Source organism: Pithys albifrons, chromosome 16 (assembly GCF_047495875.1).
Source record: "Pithys albifrons albifrons isolate INPA30051 chromosome 16, PitAlb_v1, whole genome shotgun sequence".
In the NCBI taxonomy this organism is placed as follows: domain Eukaryota; kingdom Metazoa; phylum Chordata; class Aves; order Passeriformes; family Thamnophilidae; genus Pithys; species Pithys albifrons.
In genome coordinates, this window is record NC_092473.1 from 6,414,522 (window position 1) to 6,437,466 (window position 22,945).

Below are 22,945 nucleotides of genomic sequence, written 5' to 3' on the forward strand. Positions count from 1 at the left end.
GCCCAGTATCCTATTAGGGCACTTGTTCTCAGTTGGGATTTCCAGCTTATTTACCTCACAGTCTTTCTGCAGCAGCAGGCAGTTCACAGTTCATCACTTAAAACTTCATCAAGGCACTTCCCAAAAGAACCAAACCAGTGAGATTTCAATCAACATGGCAGGTGCTCTAAATGCCAGAGGAAAATACAGATCTTCATATACCTGGTAGAGTCAATAAGAGACTCTGCTCACTGGACTAACTTGGAGGAAATGAGAAAAGTTAGTGCCAGAATGGGAAAGTATGTTGGGTCATTGATTTAATGTTTCCCCATCCCCTAGGAAGACAAAAATCATACAATTGACAGAAACCACTTTTCTGACAGCATGAAAAATAGGATCCTCTGCTTCATTCTGTCATAACACTTTGGCAAGTCTCTTCTCCCAAATCTCCTAATGTCTGCTGTTTCAGCCCTAAAATATTACCAATATACACAGAAATTGTGTATGAGCAGAGAGTCCATGGAATAAGGTAACACTGCAGCACAGTTTGACAGTCCATGCCTGAGATTACAACAAAGTACAAACTGCTGCAATTCCCAAACCACAGCAGAAGTTTAGGAAAGCAGATTTACCATTCCTTGGACAAAGTGCCAGCCTGAAGTGCAAAGCTCTTGGTAGCAAGAGGATCAAAGGAACCTGCCCCTCCTGCCCTTCTCAGAGTCCTGCCTGCAACCTTTCCAATTCCTCCTCCTCACCCAAATAACTCTTCATTACCAGCACCACTTTTGGAGCAAATTTATCAGTTAACAGGACTTGTCAACTACCTCTTAAAGACAAGAACAGAAAAAAAAATACATCAATAGAAGATGACACCATAGAAGGCAACATATGTATCAGTGGTTCCCATGTGAGCAGCTATTTACATACAGTGTCTGCCTTTGTAATGTACTTAAGCCCTTTGAGGATTACAAATTTACCTGCATGTCCATTCAGCCACTTAGGTACTTATAAACTTACAGGTTTATTCTGGGAACAGTCAAGTTTGAATATTAGGGTCTGACTTTGAGCTCATGTTTAACTTGGAATAAAAGTGGCAACTGTGAATGTGTGGAGGTTTTTTCAAAAGCACCACTGAACATAAGAGCTGACACTGCTGTTTGCTGACTTGCTAGAGAGATGTTTTGCTCTCTTTGCAGCATGTTGATCTTCACTTTGGAAAAAAAAAACACAGGGAGAACTCTGCAAGTTTTCTATCCAAAACAGCAGACAAAGCACAACTGCCATTGCAAGGCATTTCCACTGAAACTGAGGCAGGAGCCCAAGACTCACTTGGAGCAGAGCAGACCACAGGCGACTCAGCTGAGGCCCCCAGGGCTTCTGTGTGCCAGTCAGACCAGATCAGATGCAGCAAAAGAGCAAAGGAATGGAAGAGACAACTTCAACTCAGAATACCTTTCCAAAGCTCTCCCTACAAAGTAGGTCTAGAACAGACACAGTGGCATGATGGGGAGGGACGAAGGGATGAGGGAATCAAGGCATATGATATAAAGAACATAAAGCTGAAAGTAGATGGTGGTCCTCAAAATAAAACCCAAAAGATCAGCTGATAAAAGAAACAAGAGGAGTGAAAAAAAAATCCCAAACTGGTTTGAGAAGCAGTTCCAGGAGCTTTGGCTTCATGACTCTGTTTCATGACACTGCACATGCTCTTCAGTAAATCAGTAAAACAAACACTGAGTGATAATCCTTCACTATCTCAGAGACTAAGCCATGTACTTGAAAAAGAAACTGGTGCCTGGCAAGGGATTAAAACAACTACACTACCTGTTTCCAGCACTTCATGCCTCCTTATTTAATGACAAGGACAAAGAAACAGAACATGCATCCTTTTTATTTTTCAAGTTGTATCTTTTTTACCTCACTCCTATTGCAAAAAATAGGGGTCATCACACAAACACTCAAAACAATGCCAAAACCAAGAATGCTGCTCTGACTTTGTTCTTCTCTCCCAAAAGCACAGCTAAGAGGGCCTTACACCTGTTGGGGATTTTTTCCTTTACATCTGCACTGGCCTTTTCTTTCTCCATGGTCACATATTTTCATTAATAAGCACTTTTTAACAAAATAATTGGCCTCTGCAGGTCCTTGAAAATGAAACAGCTGTAAGAGCTAAACAGATTAGAATTCCAGTATTAATGAAGTCTAGAAGTCTGAATTGCTTCAGGGAAGAAACAGGCTTGGTCACTTCGAAACAGCATTTTATCCAATTTGCTGTTCAATCTTTTTTTCTGAGAAAAACAATATTGTAAACTGTTCTAACCATGTGTTGCAGACCATATGTAGCATTAATTAGCACACCACTTGAACCTTCCCCTCCAGCCACAGCAAATTATCAGTAAAAAGATTCTGCCTGTTTCATTCAAGTACTTTAGGAATATTCCATTCCTGCAAGGACACCATTTCAGTTCTTTAAACACAGCCACATAGAATGGCAAACAAATAATGCAGCATAACTAAAGTTTTACAGTCTTCTTTGCTAATGTTTTGCTGTATATCATGTCCTGCACTTGGAGCAGAGACTCCCTTGGGGACTGAGAGCACATCCTTGCTCAGCTTGAATCTGCACAAAAATTATGGATTCGGGAAAGCATTACCTTCTGTAGCCTTTTTTTAAGAGCTATTCAATAATAAAATCAAATTCTCAGTGAGAGTAACATTTATTTCCATTTGCTCAACAAGGCCAGATGAAGTATGTTGTCTCTGAAGAATCCTTCATAGCTGAAGACTCTGCAAGCTCTGTGAGCAGACACCTGAAATCATCCCCTCCTTGGGACAGCAGTGAAGAACAACACTGCACACAGGGAAAACAGTCCGGAGAGATTTTCAACGTTTAGAAGGATATTTATCAATATCTCCTGGTCTCATTCTCTGTCTCACTGAGTTTTTGAAACTCTCTCACAGTTAAACTCAGCCCTAGACAGATGTGGCACAATGTGCATTGGTGCTGCTCCCAGACCCAGGGGCTGCGCTGCCCCTCCTGCCTGTGGGAGCAGATGTGCTGCTCCACACATCACCTGCAAGGAGCACACCCTGGGGCAACCTGACCTACCTTTCCTGCTCAGCTTTTCATCTGGAGGGAAATAATTTCCTTCAGATACAGTCTCAGGGATGAAGTGGCACGAACAAACTGTGTGGAGACAAGAGACTGGGACCAGAACCCTGAAATTAATTTACTAAGTGCCTGAAATCCAGAAAAATGCTTATCTGGACATTTATCCAAGTGGGGGTTTTAAAAATATATCCTTTCCCCACTATGAGGAAACATGGTTCTTCTCCATCTTCTCACAGACAATGTCTTCAGCTTTTCTCCCTCACTAGACAGAAAATATCATGGTACTTATACAGCAATTTCTACTTCCTTGACCTGGTTCCAGACAATAATCACATTATCATTACCTCCCTAGATTCCCTATGTGCATATCAGCTCATGACATACCCTGCGTGTCACAGCACTCACCAGAAACCCTTTCTCACAGCACTAGAATGAACTAATGGATTTCAGTCTACGAACCAAAGGTTTGAATAACAATCATCATAACCACCAAGCCATTCCTCAGTGTCAGAGAGTTGGGTGGTCTGGAATACCTGATTATTGACACAGAACTACCACCACAGAATGGCAATGAATGTCCTGCACAGACATTAAAAGCCTGGAATGTTTTGGGTGCCCAGCTGCAACTGCAGCCCTGACTGCCCACAAATTTATGTCACATAAAGCACTGCAAAGCACATCTGATGTGCAGATTATGGTGAGACTGGACCAGAGAACTCAGAGGGGTTTCACTGTTATGGCTCCTGTAACCTTCCAACCATGGAGCTCCTGCTAATGGGTTCTCTTTTTCCCTAATAAAACAGGATGACAAGCAAACAGCACTATTTTTCCAAGTGGAGAGCATGTCTTCATCACATCTCTCTTGAGAATTCTGATGCTGCCTGAGGCACAAGAGAATAAAATACAAAAAGGCAGAAATATCCAAAGAATAGTCAAGTTCTCCTACTTCAAATAAAAAGGTAAAATTCACATTTCCCCAGGAAATATAAGTATATCCTTTTCTAGGAAATGAGGCTTTTAAAACTTTTAGAACACATCTTGCTCTATTCCTACAAGAATCCCAAGGCTAGTCTGTCCTTCCAAGGCTGAAATCAGAGCCCAGCCTGATAAGCAGTACATGAGGATTTTATTCATACCACTTCATCTTTGCCAAATCTAACATTTATATGAGCCTGGATAGATTTGGAGGCAATGTAATTCTAGCATTGTATGGCTATCTCAGGCTTTTTGTAAATGTAAAGAATGCAGAACTAGAAAGAACTTTCAAGCTGCAACTCCTCATCCTTCTCCACTGACCAATTTCCATCAAAACATCATCTAGCTTCTTGCCATTCCTGATCTTTTCTTCTAAGTGCTATTCACTACTTTCAATTTCCCACCTAAATTATGCCCTTCTTAGTTTGAGTCCTCTATTGACTCATTTTTTGTTGTTTAATCAGCTTTTCTTCATCCAGTATCCAGCTCCCACATTCCCCTCCCAGGCTCATTCTTACCAGATTAAACAATACCAGCTCACTTTATCTCCTGCAGGTGAGACTTTCACTCCCTGCCTACTGAAGTAACTAATTTCTAAGGCCATGACAGGATTAACCAGGGCTTTTTAGAATGTGGAGACTTACTACAGAAATTATTCCAGAAATTTTCCATTCGCTGCATAGTGAAGTGAAATTGTCCCAAATTCTCATAGCAGCATTGACAGAAACAAAATAGAGGAACACCCTGACAGCTTCTGGTCCAGAAACATTTGTTGCATGCAGCTAGTTCTTAGCAGGATGCTACAACTGGGTCCAACTAAACAATCCCATTCTTGTTTTACCCAATTAATTTTTTCTAAATATATCTATTTGTAAAGCCTCAAAGATGGTAAATTTATTAATACTGCAAACTACGAAATTAATCTAGAATATTCTATATATCGTGGTCATGTAACAGGCAAAGCATGTTTGGTTTGGGTTTTTTAATTGAAATACAACACCATCCACTGAATTCACCATAGTTCTCTTATAGTTTTCTTATTCTCAGAAAATGTCCTGCTTTGGTCAACAGACATAACTAATGATCAAAACCTGGAATAAACAGCCACTGTGAGCAGCACAGAGATTTTAATCCTATCCACCCAGTCATGGAGAGAACTGCTAAAATCTGGGTTAATCCTTCCAATCCTTAGTCAAAATGAAAGTCTGTGCAATTGAAATAGTATGCCAGAATTAGATTTGCCAGTGGTAAGGATTCGATTAAGCCAAAAATTAAGATCTGAAATAGCTTCAGTTAAAACCAAAGTAGTGAATTTCTACTGACAGATATTATAATCCAGAAGAGTCATTGTACTGAGATCAAATTCATAACTCTTCCCTCCACAGGAAATTAATTTGGGACAAATCCCAGGCACTGATTTTTCAGATAGGACTGGTGTTTTTGTTAAAAAAAAAAGGAAAAAGCAAAACTCAACTTTTCTCCAAAATGATGACAAACCACTAGACTGGAATGCCATGAATAAGGTACAGTGTCTTGTTAGGAATGCCACAGAATAATTACTTATGTTGCCCTTTTATATGAAGCAAATTTTCACAAACACCCTAGTGGCAATTTTAACTTTTTACTTGTTACTGCACTCAGAAACATGACATAACCATTAGATATCAAGTATGCACCTCCTATCTATTTATCTGTATTGGGCAGGGGATTGTTTTGTTTTTAGCAAGCTGAGAGATTACCCATGTCAGCACAGAAAATTTTAAAAATAAAGAAGTGAAGTTACCACTCTCCCAGGAGCCATTTCACTTGGAGCTTCTTCATCATTTGATTAAAGCCTGCACAAATCTAAAATAGAACAAATAGTCTGTGTTTGGTGCTGCAAGTCTTCAGGCTTGTCTACAGACAATTTACATCAAGGCTGAAGTTTATGGCTGTTTTCTCCAAGAAGTTACATGTGAGACCAAGACCCAGAACACAGGAGGCCAAAGCCAAGTGGCAGCAAAACTCTCAGTTACAAATAATTTAAGGTCTAAAGTAACAGAATAATGGAGGGAAATATTCAGTTGTATTCTCCATGTCAAAATAGCCAGAGGTTTCAAGCTGTTGCATAAGCATATTCCTGTAATCTTTGTTGTTCCAAAGCTGGAAGCTTTTACTCAGGCAAGGCTCTTTGAAGTTACTTTGGGAACCGGCTCTCTGCAGTTGGAAAAACAAATGATTAAACCAGCTCAATAGGGAGTCAGCCTTACTTTACATACTTGATTTTTAAAAGAAACTAAGGGAGGGAGAATTTATTATTTTTAATACAAACTAGAACCCTTGTTAAGTAAAATATTCCACCATCTGAGCTGAGTTAGAAAAGCTGAATAACAGAATTTTTAACTGGGTGGAATATGCAAACGAAACCTTGAAATGACCTGGCAAGACAAAAATTTAACTATCAGAATGAAGTTTAAATAAAATATCAAGTTTAACTTTAATAAAACCAGTTAGCTTGTCAACAAGGTACTTCACTAGCAGTCCAGTACATCATTTGAAAGAACACCTCAAGTACCGTTAGAGCCCTTAACAGAGCAAACCATTCCGTCAACCAGAGATTGCTCTTCGAAGCAGAGGATGCCTTAAGTCTAAAGTCTTGCTTGGCCTTTCCACCTCAGATATTAAGAGACTGTCTGCATCTTTATCCCTGTTACATAAAGAACATACTAAGCCCCTAATTAGAAAGGCAAAACACACTCCATTGTCTCTTTTCATCACAGCATTCAAATCTTCAGGAAGAGCAATTAAGTAAGCATTAAAGGACTAATCATTTAAAGTATTTGCTTACTTTGCACTTGCTCTGGGTCCTTTACTTCACCCTGAAATCAATCACACCCAGCCAGGATGCCACAAGCAGAACTGCTCTCCACGTGGACTTGCATATGACTCAGCTGCTGCCTTTTCCCATAGAATTGTCTCCTCAGCTTCTACAAATGCTTTTGCTGACCTAGAGAGTTTTTTCTGTATAACTTATTTCAAACTAAGGTTTAGTATGACTATAACCCACTTTATAATGTAAAAAAAAATGCAGTAGAATGTGGGAAATGAGCAGTTTCATCTTCTTTGGACTTAAGTCTTGCACTGCTTCCAGGCAGCAACCACTGAGGCCTCCACTGCACCTTATCCATAGGCCCTACACTGGAATAAGGATTACTGAGCTGAGCTGTTACATTTTATTACTGCCTGAAATATCTCACCATTTTAAGATCTCTGCCTCATACTGTGAGAAAGGTAAGTCACAAACCAGCTCCTCTGCAGCCAGCTGTCATTCCATACAAGGAACCAGAAAGAAAACAACTTAAACAAGCCCACAAAAATGACTTTCAATGACCATTAAAGGCACTCATGGTGCAGGTGAGAGCTGGCTGCATATAAATTTCCACACATTCATTTAAGTTTTTATTTGGAGACCCTGCAATGTATTTTTACGAGAAATCAGGAATATGAAAGTATTTGTGTATAGCAAGAAGCTACTGAGGATATTATAATGCGATTATTATTTAAGTCATCTATTTAGTGTCATTTTTTTTTCACTGATCATTGGAAATATTTCAGCTACTCTTATGCTATAAAATAGTGATGTATACTTCAGAACAACAGGAAAGTAAGAGACTGTAGCCTAAAACTTGTATTCTGAGAAAGGTTAGAAAAGGTGTGACACGACTTTTAAAATTGTTAAGGTTGGTAGCAGTGACAGGATGAGAATACCTGGAAATGTCCATGAAGAACATTTTTTGACTTTACCCACCTGAAGTGGGGAGAGGATCACATAAACTTGTATTTTTCCTCCTCCAAGTGAGTTTACCCTGCAAAGAGCCAAAGCCATCCCTATCTGCTGTCCCTGCTCTCTGAAGACATTGCTCACTTTCAGCCTCATGATACAACCAGGCATTTAGACAACATCAGCATTTATCTAATTCACGAGCCAGAACTTTGCTCAGTGCACATAATTACAATCTAAGGAGTAAGTGCCAGTGAACATGAGTCTCAGAACAGTTTTTTAAAGCAGCAGCAAAACTCATTCACGCCCAGGGCAGACTGCAGACTCAGCGACCACCTGACTCTGGGGGAAGCAATTTGTGTTCCCATGTTCTACCTGTCAGTCTGTCCTGTCCTCAAGTATTCTAAAGGCACTAATGGGAAATGCAAAATTCAGAATAACTGAATTGAAAGTAAATTATGAAAGAGAATTATGAATATATTTTCAGATTCTAGTTCCTAAAAAATGCAAGGTAAAAGGTACCCCACAAAGCACCTGAACTGAGTAAACATATATATAAAGAAAACATCTATTACTATAAATCAGAATTATTAAATAATCTTTCTATTTTCTATAGAAATGAATGTTTACATAGAACAACATCAGTGGCCAGCCAAGTGCACAGCAAAATAATGAGAAGATTTTATATTTGGGAAAGCCTATAGACTGACCCTGTCCCAGAGGTTACAAAGGAAAAATAAAAGCAGTAGGGAAATTTTTAATTGCACTAGAACGAAAACAAGTAGACATTCCAAAACATCAATTTCCAGCTATTTAACTACAGCCCAGATTCCCCACACTGCAGCAGGAAAGGCAAGTCTCCCCCTGCACATAGTCAGTGAATGCAGAAGAGATGACTTAGGACTGCAGAAGAGTTGTCCCAAAATCCCAAGGCAAGGAACTCTGAAGATATAGAGGTAAAAACTGTTCAGAGTTTTGAATAATTCTGCTTTTCTCATGCTACTTTCTTCACAAAGATCAGTTCTATCAGTAATTTGTATTGCTTGTTTATCCCCACCTCACCTGGTCCAATTTCTATTCCTCTATTTCCTGCTTATTAAATAGAAACAGGTTTGACTTAAATTCATAACAATTTTTACTTTATTCTTGGAATCCAGAGAACTTTAACTTGATCCACTGAACCATATTTTAGGACAACTATCATCTGTGTTCTGTGTACACTGAAAGAGTCCCAGCACTTCTAATATTCAGGGACACAATTTTAAGCAGAGAGGTGTATTCTCTCCTACCCACCTTTGCTTCTAATAGAAGTGAAGGTAAAAAATGGGGGGGGGAAAGTCATCCTAACTATAACATGACAGTCAAGTTTAAAGCAGAACAGCAGATAGATGAATGCAGATGAAGACAGCAGAGGAGGGTGTGTGGAAGCAGCTTTGGGTGAAGGAGGTTTGCACACAGAAAGGACTGGGTAAGGAAAAGGTACTCTAAGAGCAGGTGAAGAACGGAAATGTTTCTTTTCACAACTTGTGTACCAGTTCACTGTTATACAGTTAAGGGATAGAGCTTAAAGTTTCACATATTAAGCAAGGGAGTCACCCACATCTTTCTCTAGAACCCAGAACCCACAACAAGAAACATCAGCCTTATTGCAGGCAACAGTAGCGAAAATGCAGATAGAGAAAGGGAGAGGAGGGGTGGCAAACGGATCCAAACAAAGCAAAGGACAGGGTAAAGAGATAATGTGACTACTGAAAATAAACCAGACCATCCTAAATGATACTTGACTAGAATACAGACACTTCTCACAGTTTTTGCATCTGTTTTCTTACGATGAATTCACAAACCTTCTCATCCCAATTAGGTACTTCATACAGCTCTGATGCCTCTGCCAACACAACTTACTCAGAACTCTTAATTAGCCTCACACACAAAAAATAACATGTAATTTGTCTGGTAATTATATATTTCTGTAACTCCTAAAAGCAACTTAGAACAGATCACCTTAATTCTATTTTCTGTTTATTCAATTATAACTGTCATTCCTAATTGTATTGTAAATTGTGTCAAGCTGAAAGGTGGCTATAAAATCCCTGCTCCTTCCTCTTTCATAGCGGTTCTACATACACAGTGTTTCCACCAGACACAAAATCAATGTGGTGAAAACAAAACATCCCTAGTGCTAATTCTAGTCATGTGCAGAGACAAGCTGGACAGCACAAACAGAAAACTTTGTATCAATCAGCTTACAGGCAGAAATCTTGAACCAAAAGTTTGGACCACAAAAAAACCCACCATAGTCAAGAAAAGGAAACAAAAGGAAAAGAAAGGCAGCTTCCCATGCAGAAACCCTTTGAATGAAAGGTGTTTATAGAAAATATCTTGCTCCAAGATGCACAACAGGCAGGCTATAAATAGCTACAAACACTGACAGAGGCCATGGAGCAAGACCAGTGGTGGTGTCCTCAGTCATGCTGCAGCAAGTGACTTGTGACAAGCACTTGCCTTTCTTCATTAAAAGCCTAAAAGAAAATTACTTTCCCAAACCTACGATGGTGGCACGAAGCTGAAAACACCAACTGAGAAATTATCTGGTAATGAAGCATCTCCAAGAGAGATCACTCAAAACCCAGATCAAGGGATACATAATTTTTAAAAGTTGAGAGATGTATGGTCTTGATGTGAATAATCTGCTTTATCCAGGCTGCTCAAAGATGGGTGTCTGAAATCCTACTGGGAAGTTACACTACTGTCAGCTAATTCTGCACACCAAGTCAGTTACCTGTAGGCTCCATCCTGAGAAACAAGTACATCAATGCACTTGAAAAGTATTAAAACCATATAGATTACAACCTCTTATTCTCCCACCCCTCCTCTCTAACTTCAGCAAGGGAATCTGCAATAAAGCAGGGAGATGAACCTGTATGTATATCGAAAAAATAGATCTCACTTTCTCAGATCTGCTCATGCCCAAATACAAAACCAAAGGTGACTTCCAAGAGACATGGAGAGCATTTTGGAGTTGCTGCAGAACGTTAGTGTTTTAGTCAAACCTCATCCACAGTCCCTTGATGTGCTTCTCAGTGCCTTATAGCTGAAAGGGAAAGCACTTCTGCTTTCAATTTGCCCCTGTCCAAATACAGGTTAATCTTTCTAAGCAAGACTGACAAATGTACAATCAAATGGAGTTATTGCCATGCTCTAGAAGTTTGTGACCAGTTTCTGGCCTCAGAAATGCTACTGGATTTCCCAGGTCAGTTTGAGCTTGGTCTCCATAGTTGTTGAGGGGAAGGAGTAGGAATGGATTACCGTCTAGAGATGTACATTTATAAATGATTTCTTTAATCCACATATGAAGCTTAGAGAGTCAGTATTCAAATAAAACCTTAGTCACTAACATGCACTAGAACTGTTGCTTTTTCAAGAGGTTAAAATCATTCAAAAGTGTTGATCAGGAATTTTGCTCTTCTCTAAATAAGAGAACTTCTATATCTGGAACCTCCTTCTCCTTCCAGCACTCAGGATTTTTGATTGCTTAAAGATCACATGTGTGTGGAAAGTACAGGGGAAATTGCTATTGGGAAAGGCAAGACAACCTTAAGTGTATACCACAAACTTACAGCTGTGCTGAACACCAAGGAACCTCCCTCTGCAACTGGGAATATCATGTTTGCATATCAGGAAACAAGATTGCCTTCCCATTGGTTTTCCAGCTTTTATACTACATATAATAGGTATTATATATTTCAATATAATATATGTATATTTACATATTATATATATTTATAGGGTTAATGCTACATATTAGTATTATTATTTCTACACTAATTTCTCTCCAAAACACTCCCCCTTCTAACCAATCTTATTTCCAGTTGTTTTCACAGAGCCTGCAAGTTCTGGCTTTTCCCTGCCCCTGTATATCAGGGCTCAGGATAGAGGAAGATGCATCATGCATTTACAGAAGAGCACAAAACCTTTTCCTAGAGAGAATGGGGAGAACCAGAGCATAATCCAGGGCCATGAGATGCCCAGCTGAGTGTCCATCCCAAGGAGCCAGAGGGGCCCTCAGGTGGTGGGTGAACACTCTGCATAACTGGAGCTAAGCTCAGGGTTAAGCCATGCCCAGTTTTACACAGTTCTCTGTAGCTTATGCACCTCAAATGCAAGCACAGGGGTTTTCTCCTAAGGACATTAAGTCTAAATCTAATATAAATAGCCAATGATGCTGCTGCAGCTTTAGGTATTTATTTCAGTGAAGTACAGAAGAAAATATCTCAAGGATTTAAACGAACAATATGGTGACAGATGGTGTGGAGACAATCCAGGCTGGGCTCCCTCAGTAAAATCCACACAACTTCATAGCTCCAGGGAAGAGTGGAGGCAGAGGAGGAAGAGGGAGGAGGGAAGAGGGGAAGAAAAGAGTACATGCAAAGCAGATGACCACAGATTTGTAAAAAATAAAAGCAGCTTGAGACTGCAAAGTTTCTGTTCATCTACACAAAGCCCTTTGTATCATCACCAGTGCAGGCAGATCTACCCCAGATTCTTCCAAGCAAGACCAAAAGTTACAAGGAAATTCTTCAAATTGTTAGTTCCAGTAAGAGAGAAATAAAACACTAATAAACTGTTTAATCAAATAATCTAAGCATCCTCTCAAAAATAATTAATAGATGAGAGATGACAAATGTGTTTTATATTATATAAAGGCCCTTCTGTTCTGTACACTGCATAATTTTATGTTTTCAGGTATGTTCTCTGGATATTTTCTGATTGCCAGAAATGTCCTATGTGTTTTATAATAGCCTATAATTATTTTGTAGCTTAAAGGGAATAATTTTGAATTTTGTATTTGAGAATATCCTGGGGAAAACGAATTCCAAAGATGACACCAGGAATATCGGCAAGCAGAAAATTATGCTGAAGGTCTGGTGTCCTACTTTCACAGCTCAGGAGTCTGCTGTGTTATAATTACCTATAGGCAGGCAATAGTTTGCAGAGATTGCATGGATGATGATCTACAGCAGTGACTTGGTAGTGGTTTTAAAGTGTTGCTGCTCAAAACAAAGACCCTTATGGATTTCTGTTTTCAAGAACTGTAAGAACAGTTTGAAGAGAAAGAAACAGTACCTTTGAGAGGAAAATATATTGCTTACTGTAAAGCAGCAAAATCCAAGTGAAGCCAAACACTCCTCTCTTCTAAATAAGAATGGTTTATAGGAACCCACCCTGGGCTCAGCTGATGCTGTTGACTCAAGCAAGCTAAAGGAATTGAAACTTACCCACACCTAAACTAATGAAAACTACATGAAAAATCAAGCTCCAGAAGACTTCCATTTCCTACAATCTGCTTATTAGTTAAAGAAATTCCTAATCTTTCCAAAACCATCTTCCTTCTGCTTAGGAAAATTAAACTAAATATCCCTCTCCTCAGCTTGCTAAGAGCTCAAGTCTACTCTCACAGTATTCCAGAAAGTCCTCCATGCTTCCCTGGAGGAAGAATTTGTGTGGACAACAGATTGAGGAATAATATAATTGGCTCAGAAATAGCTATGAAAATCCTTTAGGAAATGGAGTGGGAGAAGGATCAGGAAAGCAAGGCTCACATCATTAATGAAATGCTCCTCCAAGCTCCAAGACCCAACTGAAGGCAGCAACTGCAGCAGCTGCTGGAGCTTCCCTTCCCCCTGGAGATGCCAGTACAGGAAAAGCAATGTCTACCAGCAGGCTCTACCCCAACCCCTCACACAGCACTGTCTGACAAAAAGAGGCACAAGACATTATATCACTCACTGCATTCACCTGGGTAAGACAGATCTCAGGCACACTTTTAACTATTTAACCCCAGTGATTATGGCATATGTGGGTAAAAGGTGTGACTGCAGATCACATTCTAGTTCTAAAAATCTTTACAAATGTGCCAGAATCTTCTTTAAAAGTACATACAGATTGACTTTAACGATCATGGAAAGTAAACATAGATTTCCAAGAAGGACAATGCTACAATTTTACTGTGGCTCAAAACAAAAATTATAATATCTGAAAGCTAATTCTTCCCATAGGGGCATTAGTACAGCTAGAAGGGAAGAAAATGAAACTCAACTGCTTCTTCAAATGAGTCAGAAGCCAGATGTATTATGTGCAACAGAATAGTGCAAGCTACTATTTCTAGACCTGAAACACCAGTTATATGAATACTGGTATTTTTTCACCAAAGTATTTATTAACCTACAGTTTAATCTTCCAGTCTTTTGCAGCAACAAAGCCAAAGTCAATACCATGCTCAGAAATACAGTGTCATACATATGCTAATATCAGTCATCAGTAAGGACAGGAATGAGAAGTTATTATAGAAACTTTACATTTAAGGTTTTCTGTAAGAAAAAATATAGAACTGCCTTTACGAGCCAACTAAACGAGCCAGACAGAATCTACATAACACATATCAAAGACCCAGGAACTGAAGAACATGAAGTATGATCTCCAGAGAAGATTCTAGAATAAAAAAAAAATCCAACACACACACAGCTATTCATCACAACAATTTTGAAAGCATAAGAATTAAAGCACACTTATGCATATGCAAGTGTGAAGTGTGGCTTTTGAACCTACTTGGTTTTTTAGATGGACACTGCACTATGTGGACACTTGGCAAAGAAGGTGGAGGGTGTGTGGAGGAACTTTAAGAGCAGTGAACAAAGTCACAGAGGGATAAGGGAGCATAAATACTCAGTACCAGAGTCTGGGTGGGCTCTGATCACAGCCACCAGACTGGGCTTGGAGCTGTGGCTTACACAAGCGCAGCACAGTTTTTGCATCTCAGCAATGAGATAAAACAGAGCAATCCCAGCTACCCCCACAATGATCTGAAAATGGCAAGTAATGCCAACAGGTGGAAGTATTTTAGTGAAGTACCTGAAAAATATCCACCAAAAGAATGAACAAGATTTTAAAGCAGTTTCACTCACTGCTTATTCTCAGTCAGATGCCTTTTTTATTAAATATAATGGGTCATGGGGGGCCCAGCAAGGGCTGAACATGAGTCAGCAGTGCACCCTTCCGGCAGCACAGCCTCTCCAGGCTGCGGGAGCAGCAGCTGCTCCAGGGCAGGGACTGGTCCCCTCTCCGCCCTCCTGAGCCCACACCTGCAGCCCTCTGCCCTGTTTTGGTGGCCCCCACAAGAGCCTTCAATACACCCAAGTGAGTCCAGAGGACTAGAGGCGCGAGAAAGGGCTAAGGGGACTTGTTTTCCCCAGGAGAGTGACAGGTAAGGAAGGAGCAGTATAATTGCAGCCTACAACTACAGAGAGAGTTGGACTCAGATTCACAGCAGAAGAACAAGAGCCTGTGGTATCAAGGGAAATTCTAATGAGATAAAATGAAAATATTTGCATGGTGAGAAAGGTTAAGTACTGAAACAGATTGCCCAGAGAGGCTGTGGTGTACATACGTGCATGGAGATATTCAAATCTTGAATAGATCTAATGATCTAAATTCTGTGTTAGCTCATCATTCAGCCAGGGCTGGGTTAGATAACCTACAGCAAACTCTTCTAACCTCCATTGCTCCTATAGAATTATAATATAATATACAGTACTTATCTTTTTGAAAAGCAATTATTTTGCATAACATTTTCAAAGCTCTTTCAAATAGTGTCACTTTGTGATAGCCCTTCTGGAAAATTACCCTCACCTTTAATGCTTCTTGTCCAGCATATAACTGACTGTTTCCACAACAATAAAATGCTTCAATCTATGTCTTTCAGAAGGACATCTTATGAGAAATCAGATTTAATTCTGCAATAGGCAAAAGCAGTGTGGTCCAAAGACACCAAGAACTCCCGGATGTATATAAAATATGTAGGGGCTTTTTTTTTCTTACACACACACGTGTAGCAAACAAATCTTTCAGTATTGGCCCAGAAATAACCAAGACATTCTGTTTTTAAAAAAGTATCACAAATACTATTATTATAATCAGTTTGTGCTGAAACAGAGGTAACTGTTTGAAATCAAAAGCTCAAGTCAGAAAACAGTTCCTAAGTTATGTTTGTGTTGAGATCTTTCAAATGTCAAGAGATACAAGATGAATAAACAGCCAGTCTGTTTTCAGCATCCTCCAAGGGATGCTGATGCACAGTAGCTTGGCACAGATGCCCCAGACAATTCTCATCTTCTTTCAATAGACTATCCCACATCTGAACATGTTTGAAGTCTGTGGCAGAACTGGGGACCACAGCCAAGGAGCAGTTCATTGGCAGGAGAGTTCCTGCCAGGAGCAGGTGATAAAGTCAGCTGGAGGCAGAGCATGTGGCAATGTCCAAAGGGCATCTCTGCAGCACAGTTGGGATCAGGCAGGTGCCATACATCCCTGAGTGTCACATTTGTTTATTGAGTAGGGCTTTGACAACTGACATCAGGTGAAAACACATCAGCCAGGTTCAGAAATCATTCCGGGTTTGTTGGCTTCACATGCCTATTTTCATTGTCTGAATCATACAATGTTATCTTCGGATGGTGCAGGCAAACTCCGAGCAAACTGAAGCAGAGCAGAGCCAGCTGGGCCAGCCAAGGAGGCAGTCTAGACTACACAGTGTTCACTGCAGATGTTCACACAGGGACTCGGTGCTTCAAAAGCTGCCTGTCCTGCATTAATCACTGCAAACTCCCTAGGTGGGCATATCTCATCTTTAGAAACCTAGAACAACTTCATTTTTTTTAAAGATATGGCTCATCATACGAGATTCACATTGACATTGTATTTATTAGCCATAGAGAATATGGTAAGCTTATCTCCTCTGAGTCACTCAGTAAAGTCTTCAGCAGTATAGAGCATTATAGACAAGTTCTCATTTCTGTGCCTTCACTTTAGTTCAGCTTAGGACAGTTAAGCATCACGTAACAACCACCAGATAAGGATATAAATGAAATAACCTTATTAATGTCAGAGAACTACATTCACAGGCAGGAGTAGGACCATGGTTTTTTGCACATCCAGCCATCTCAATATATGAGACAAAACAGGAGACTTGAAACACTAGTAACCTTCACAATTCAGCCAACACTCATCTTTCAGATAAAATCCTGACACTGACTTGAAAGATTTTACATTTGCAGTCCCCTTCCTTCAGACTTCATCTCCTCTGTGTTTATGACAGCACTGAATTTCACCTTCAGCTCCCAGGAATTCATTCCTAAATGACTGTTAATTGAGTGACACATGAAAGTCTCATTACTGTGATGTTCCAAACCCAGTTGCAAGACCTTGTTCATTGCAAAGGCCAAGTTAAAAATTAAGGCAATTTTAGATACATGAGTAAACAATTCCTTCAACCAATTCAAGTTTCCGAAGACAGCTCTGTTAGATTGTTTTAACACATAGAAAACAATTTTGATTTCCCAAGTGGAAATCGTAGAAGCCATATTTCATCACAAAAGTTCTATTAGCAAACTGATAACCCCTAAAAATCAAAGACAGCAATGTAATAATGACATTAGCACACAATGAAAATAGTAGTAACTCACTGAGATAAGAAAAATAGCCTATTTCATCTCCTAAGGAGTCCTAGATAAAAGTTTAAAAAATATCTATACCACTAACATCCTGTATCTGCTACTGAGTGGGAAGTTGATACAGCACTGACTGGGATCTTCAAGTGTTCTTACACTGGCAGAGACAGGCGGGTGAAATATGTGTCAAAAGAAGTCCTAAATACATATCAAGGCAGCTTTAAAGACAAGTAAATCTGTACAGTAATTTAAAAGCACATGAAATAACTGCCTCTAACTTGGTCACTGCAATTGCATTTAAGATAGTAGCATTGACTGTAATGATCTTCCCGTATAAGTCAAGATGTCAAAGCCAGAGTTATAGAATCTCTGCCATAATTCAGCACTCTGTCCTCTCACTGTATGACATAAGTTTTAAAAGACCATTCATTCAAAATACCAAGAGAAACAGATCTCTTATCCCTGTGGAAAGAGTCTTTTCCAGAGGTAAAAAGTTTCCAAAGGTCAAAGCTGATTCCTCAATCATAACTAATCATTGTCACTTTCCTGCCTGTTCTTCCCCCTGAAGTCACAAAATAATACGTCTGGCCCACTTCCTTTCCAGATGTATTCAGAGAGCTCTTTACTATTCACAAGTAATTTATAAGTAAACAATAATATTCAATGAACAAGAAACCCTAAAGGACGGAAATATTAGGAAATAAGTTACAATTAACATTGAAAAGCCTCATCTTCTGGAAAACCAGTGACTTCCCACACCTGAACTCAACTCTTTTACACCACAGTGGGAGATCCTCTGATTTTCAGCAATCCACACCAAAGAGCTCAGCCCTACACAGTGCTAAGCACCTGCTCCAGGAACAGCAGTGATCACTGCACAACATCAATGCTGCAGTGCCAGCAAGGATTCCTAAAAGATTGTTACAGCCTTAAGGAACTTGAGACATGAGTCACTTCTGTCGTTCCAGTCTCACGACAGATTACATAAAGAGATGTTTTCCAACAAAACAATCTGTCATTATCTCCAGATTTCAGCCAACCCCTGTATGGGTTTGAATGAGCTACAGTAGGAAAGTAGAAGAAACCAGTTAACAAAGATCTAATAAATATAGGGAATACAAGAGCAGGTTCAAGTGTGCAAGCCTACTAACTTTATACATGGTAATGGATCGCTAAAGTCTGGGTTAATATTATTGTCCTATTATTACTGTTGTCCTCAAATACATTCAGGTCTACCATTTGCTGTTTCTTATAAAGCACCGCATAACATCTCTATGATTTTCACATGAGATGTAAAATTATTTCATGAACCTACCATTTTGAGGTTGCTTTTACATTCATATGTGATATTTGCTATTAAAATTTCAAAACTGACCATCAATCAATGTGCTGGAGACTAAAACTTCGTTAGGTCTGCTTTTATAGTGTCAGAAAGTCGAGTTTCAGGCATGGATCCCAAAATATTTGTAACTTTTTGATAAGCAATCAACAAGGATATTTATGCGTATTTTTTCTTTTTTAAAAAAAGTACAGAGAGACAATTAGAAGCATCTTTTTTGAACAGTTTGTACTAATTGTTCATGATAGAGACCAACACAATGAAGCACATTAGACTCGTAAAAGTTTGTAATAACTTTTCCTACCTTATCTGCCATTATCATGGAGGCCCCGCCATGAATTCCAAGAATTGGAATAGAAGTCTGAGATGAAATAAAATCCAAAATCTGAGCTACAGCCTCCTGATCAGTGTCATCTCCAAAAACCACTCCATGGATCTTGGTGCCTGACATCAAGTCGCAAACATGTGTTATGATGCTCTTAGGGTCAGTCTGGTTCACGAGAAGGGTCACTACATTGACATCAACAGTCAGGTCTGCTGACATTTCTCTGGTCCAGAGAGCTCTGATATCTCTCTCTGTTATGTACTTGGTCCTTCCCAGAATCACTGCAATGTTCAGGATGGGATAATTTTTCTCTGCTCCACGAACAAGATCCAAAGGTGCCAGAAGAGCTTGGAGTACCAGGAGAGCACAGCCAATTTTCCTCATCTTTGCCAGCTTTGTCCCCTGTAAAAGCGATCACATGGTATAAGAAAAACATAGAGGAAAAAACATACACTGTAGGTCTCCAATAAAGGTTATAAACAGAAAGAACCTGGGCACAATGCAAACTTTAGCAGCTTTTTATAATGCATTCTTCACCTTAGTTCCAACCCAAGCCTCTTGTATTCCCTCAAAAAGTTGGCTTGATAACGACAGCATTAAAGCTGGTCTCCCACAAGCAAGGCAAAAAATGAAGCACAAGTTCCGAGAAAAGACCCATTAAGATTCTCCCTGGATAGCCAACAAAATTAAAATGACTGATATCATTAAAGAAAAAGACATTATCATCCTTCTCTTTAACCTTGCTGTGCTAAAACAGGTAAAACAGAAATCTATTTTCCTTCATCCTGAACATCTATTTAGAATTTAGTCACGGTCTAACAGGGAGAGGTACTTTAGCTCAAATGAGAGAAGTGAGCCAGAGGTCTGCTGGAAACCCCAGTTCACATATCCCATATATCTCACAGCATCCCAAAACCATGCTGGTTTATTTCTGAAGATCCCTTCTAGGCAGCTGCTGCTCAAGGAAACCTACTGCATTTCTGGAACAGATTCAGAAGCACAATATTCTATCTTAATTTTCTTCCCTCATTTTATGCAGCATTGACTTGAGCATCTCCGAACTGCTGATCTCGGACACAAAGTTGTCCCTGGTGTTGAAGGGGAGGGTGTTCCATAAATGAGCATCACTGCATTGGTTACCTCATGTCTTCAGTGAATCTCTGCAGGGGGCTGAATATAGACAGAGTAGGACGGGGAGAGAGATGAGCCACAGAAGTGATCTGAACTATCTGAAGGAGGGAGAAGAGGGAGAGCAGGTTTGACACCGCAAGATCTCCCTCTGTTTCTGTGCCCCGAGGGATTTCCACCCCCATAACTGGCTCTCTGCAAGATGCAAGGGAGTCCCTGTGCCACATAAAGCCAAGCTTGTTGCAAAGCGTCACGCAGAACACACACGCAGGGCTGTCCAATCAGGGGTGGCATCTCTCACATGTCCCCTCTCATCCTGCCAGCCCCATCTCCATCCTCAGTCAGAGCCGTGTGCTGCTGAAACGCACCAAGACGAGGGCTCGCAGCACCGCCACCTGCCCTCGGGGCGGGCAAGGAGCGGAGCGCCCGACAGCCCACGTGCCCGCACATCAGCGCCCTGCGCTGCGGGCCGGGCCCTCACCCACCGCCGCAGAGCCAGAGGCGGCACGGCACGCGGTAGAAAAGCAAACTCAGCCGCCTCATCTCCCTCCCGCACCCCGAGGAATCGCGATTATCCCGACAGTCCTCCCCGCTTCCCCCACAGCTCTCCGGGAGCGCCCGCGGCGCGGCGCGAGGGCGCCCCCCGGCGGCCGCCGCACGTACCGAGCGCCTCAGGAGACGGAGCGGCGGCGGGAGGAGCCGGAGGGGCCGGAGGTGTCGGTGCCGGTGCTGCTGTCGGTGCAGGGCATGTCGCGACCGCGGGCATGTCGCGCCCCTCGCTGCCCGGGCTCAGGAGCGGCCTCCGCGCCGCCGGCCGCACGCGTGATCCCCGCCGCAGCCTGCGGGCGACATCGCATCCCGGGAGGGCAGCTACGCGGACAGGGAGACAGGCAAGGGGGGGCTGGACACGGGACGGGACAGACACGGGGAGAGGCTGTTAGTCAGGTTTGACGGGGGGGAAATATTCTTCAGTCTCATGCGGCGTGTGAACAGAAACTGACTACACTCAAAAGTTCCCCTCCCTCCCGTTCACTTAGAAATACATTTCAGCGCTTTGCCCGAGAACCCGCAGCCGTCCGGGAAACGTCCCTCATCCTATCCAGGTCAGGAGAATCCTGCGCTCCCAACTGCCCGCTTGCTCCCAAGTGAAATAGATGGGTTTGAGCTCAAAGCGGAGAGACATCCAACCTGGAAAGAGCAGCTAGAGGCAAACTAATTCACATGATCAAGGCAGGAGTTTTCTAGTCAGGTTCAAAATAAGCATAACCTGGAGCACAGCTAAAGCGATGTGGGATAAAGCTCTTGATACGGAACAGCTCCATTCCCAATTTATCATAAACATACCTAGGGAGACAGTCGAGCTGAACCCGCCACGGGAAGCCCGATTGCTTTGATTTTCATTCACTATTTCCAGTAAATATGCATAAAGATAGTTCTTCAAGCAGCCCCGGCTAAATGTAGGACGCTGGCGCGCCAGGCAAAGGCAGCCGGCATTCCCTGACTGGTGCTCGGGGCTGGCTGGGATCTGAGAGCCAAGCCCGGCTCCGCCAGCACCGCCGACATCCCTGCGCGGTTCCCGGAGCCTCCGCGTCCCTGCCCAACTCCGCGGCGCGTACCGGTGCTCCCCGGAAAGGCGATACTTACTGCATTCTCCCTCCACATAGTTCCAGTTTAAAGATCCTCAAAGTCATTTCAGTAGATTCCTTCGCAAACAGTGGAGTGGAAAATAGGTCCCTCAGCGCCTGGATTTCATCCTGCAACTTGTTCCCACCGCAGTAAATAGCAGCCCGGCAGCTCTTTATCGCTTGAAATCCCGCATGATCAAGTTTTAGCAGAGCCATTGCAACTGAGATTTGCTCTTTACTTTTGGCAGGAGGCATTTAAGCGTCTTCATCTTTTTTTCTTTCTTTTCCTCTTTGCTCTCCACCCCCCTCCCTTTTTTTTCTTCACTCGCTGTTCAAAGGGCAATTGCAATATTGCCGCAGCAGTTCCCCAGGACGGCAGTCGCGGAGTCCCCGCGCTGCTCTGAGCTCCCTGGAAGCGGCGGGGACCGGCAGCGCCGGTTCCTGGAGGTGCGGCGGGATCCACCCGGGGCCGCCTGCGCGGCGCTGCGGGTGCGCGCCGGGGCCGCTCCGCTCCGCCGCCCCCGGCACCGCCGCCCTGCGCTGGCAGGGGCGAAGCTCAGCGGCCGCCTTGTCAAACCCAGAGCAGCCGCGGCTACTTTGAAGGCTTCCCCCCCTCTCCCGCCCCGCTCTGCCCGCACAGGCACCAGCGAATGAGTCAGACGCAGGCAATCGGGGGAGGGGGTGTCAGATCTGGGGGAGCAGCGAGAACACCAGGCTTGGGGCTCAGGAGGGGCGAACTCCAGCGCTCTGCCCGCATTAGCGTCCCCAGCCAAAGGCTAGTAGCCCGGGAAACCCCAGAGTGTTGTCCTTTCCCTTGATGCAGGTGCTGTCAACCAGAAATGCCTGCCGTGGGGCTCAGGGGAATGAATGTGGAGCAGCAGCTTACACACTAAAAGCAGCCCTAAAAGCTCCAGACCGCAGCCAAATATCACAAAAAAGCTCTGTCGAAGTTGGCTCCATCTGGGCATCCCTGCTGCTGTTCCATCCCCCCTTCCACGTCGCTCATTCCAAAGCCTTGTGCCTGTTTCTCCATCTCCCACTCACCCAGAACAGCCGTGGTGCCAGACCCACCCGGCCTTTGAGCAGTTCTTGCCTCCCAAACCACACCCCACCCCACCAACACTTTCCTCCACCACCCTATTATGCCTCCTCCCTCACTCCATTGCTCTCCTGTTTTTCCCTTTCCACCATCCTGCTCC

The 22,945-nt window shown here is 42.2% G+C and overlaps 1 protein-coding gene across 2 annotated transcripts in view; it reads right to left on the minus strand.

The window, feature by feature from the left end:
* The window catches only part of GRIN2A (glutamate ionotropic receptor NMDA type subunit 2A), a 170,952-nt gene extending 148,748 nt beyond the window's left edge, over window positions 1-22,204 (minus strand). Inside the window, exons 1-3 of one of the 2 annotated variants that reach the window (XM_071571060.1) lie at window positions 21,766-22,204; window positions 20,785-21,022; window positions 18,973-19,395 (exon numbers count right to left, since the gene is read on the minus strand). In XM_071571060.1, the coding sequence (XP_071427161.1) occupies window positions 18,973-19,377 (405 nt within the window). In that variant the 5' untranslated portion in view covers window positions 19,378-19,395; window positions 20,785-21,022; window positions 21,766-22,204. The remainder of the gene's footprint in view (window positions 1-18,972; window positions 19,396-20,784; window positions 21,023-21,765) is intronic. The other variant, XM_071571059.1, reaches the window with a different exon arrangement.
* Window positions 22,205-22,945: the final 741 nt, after the last annotated feature.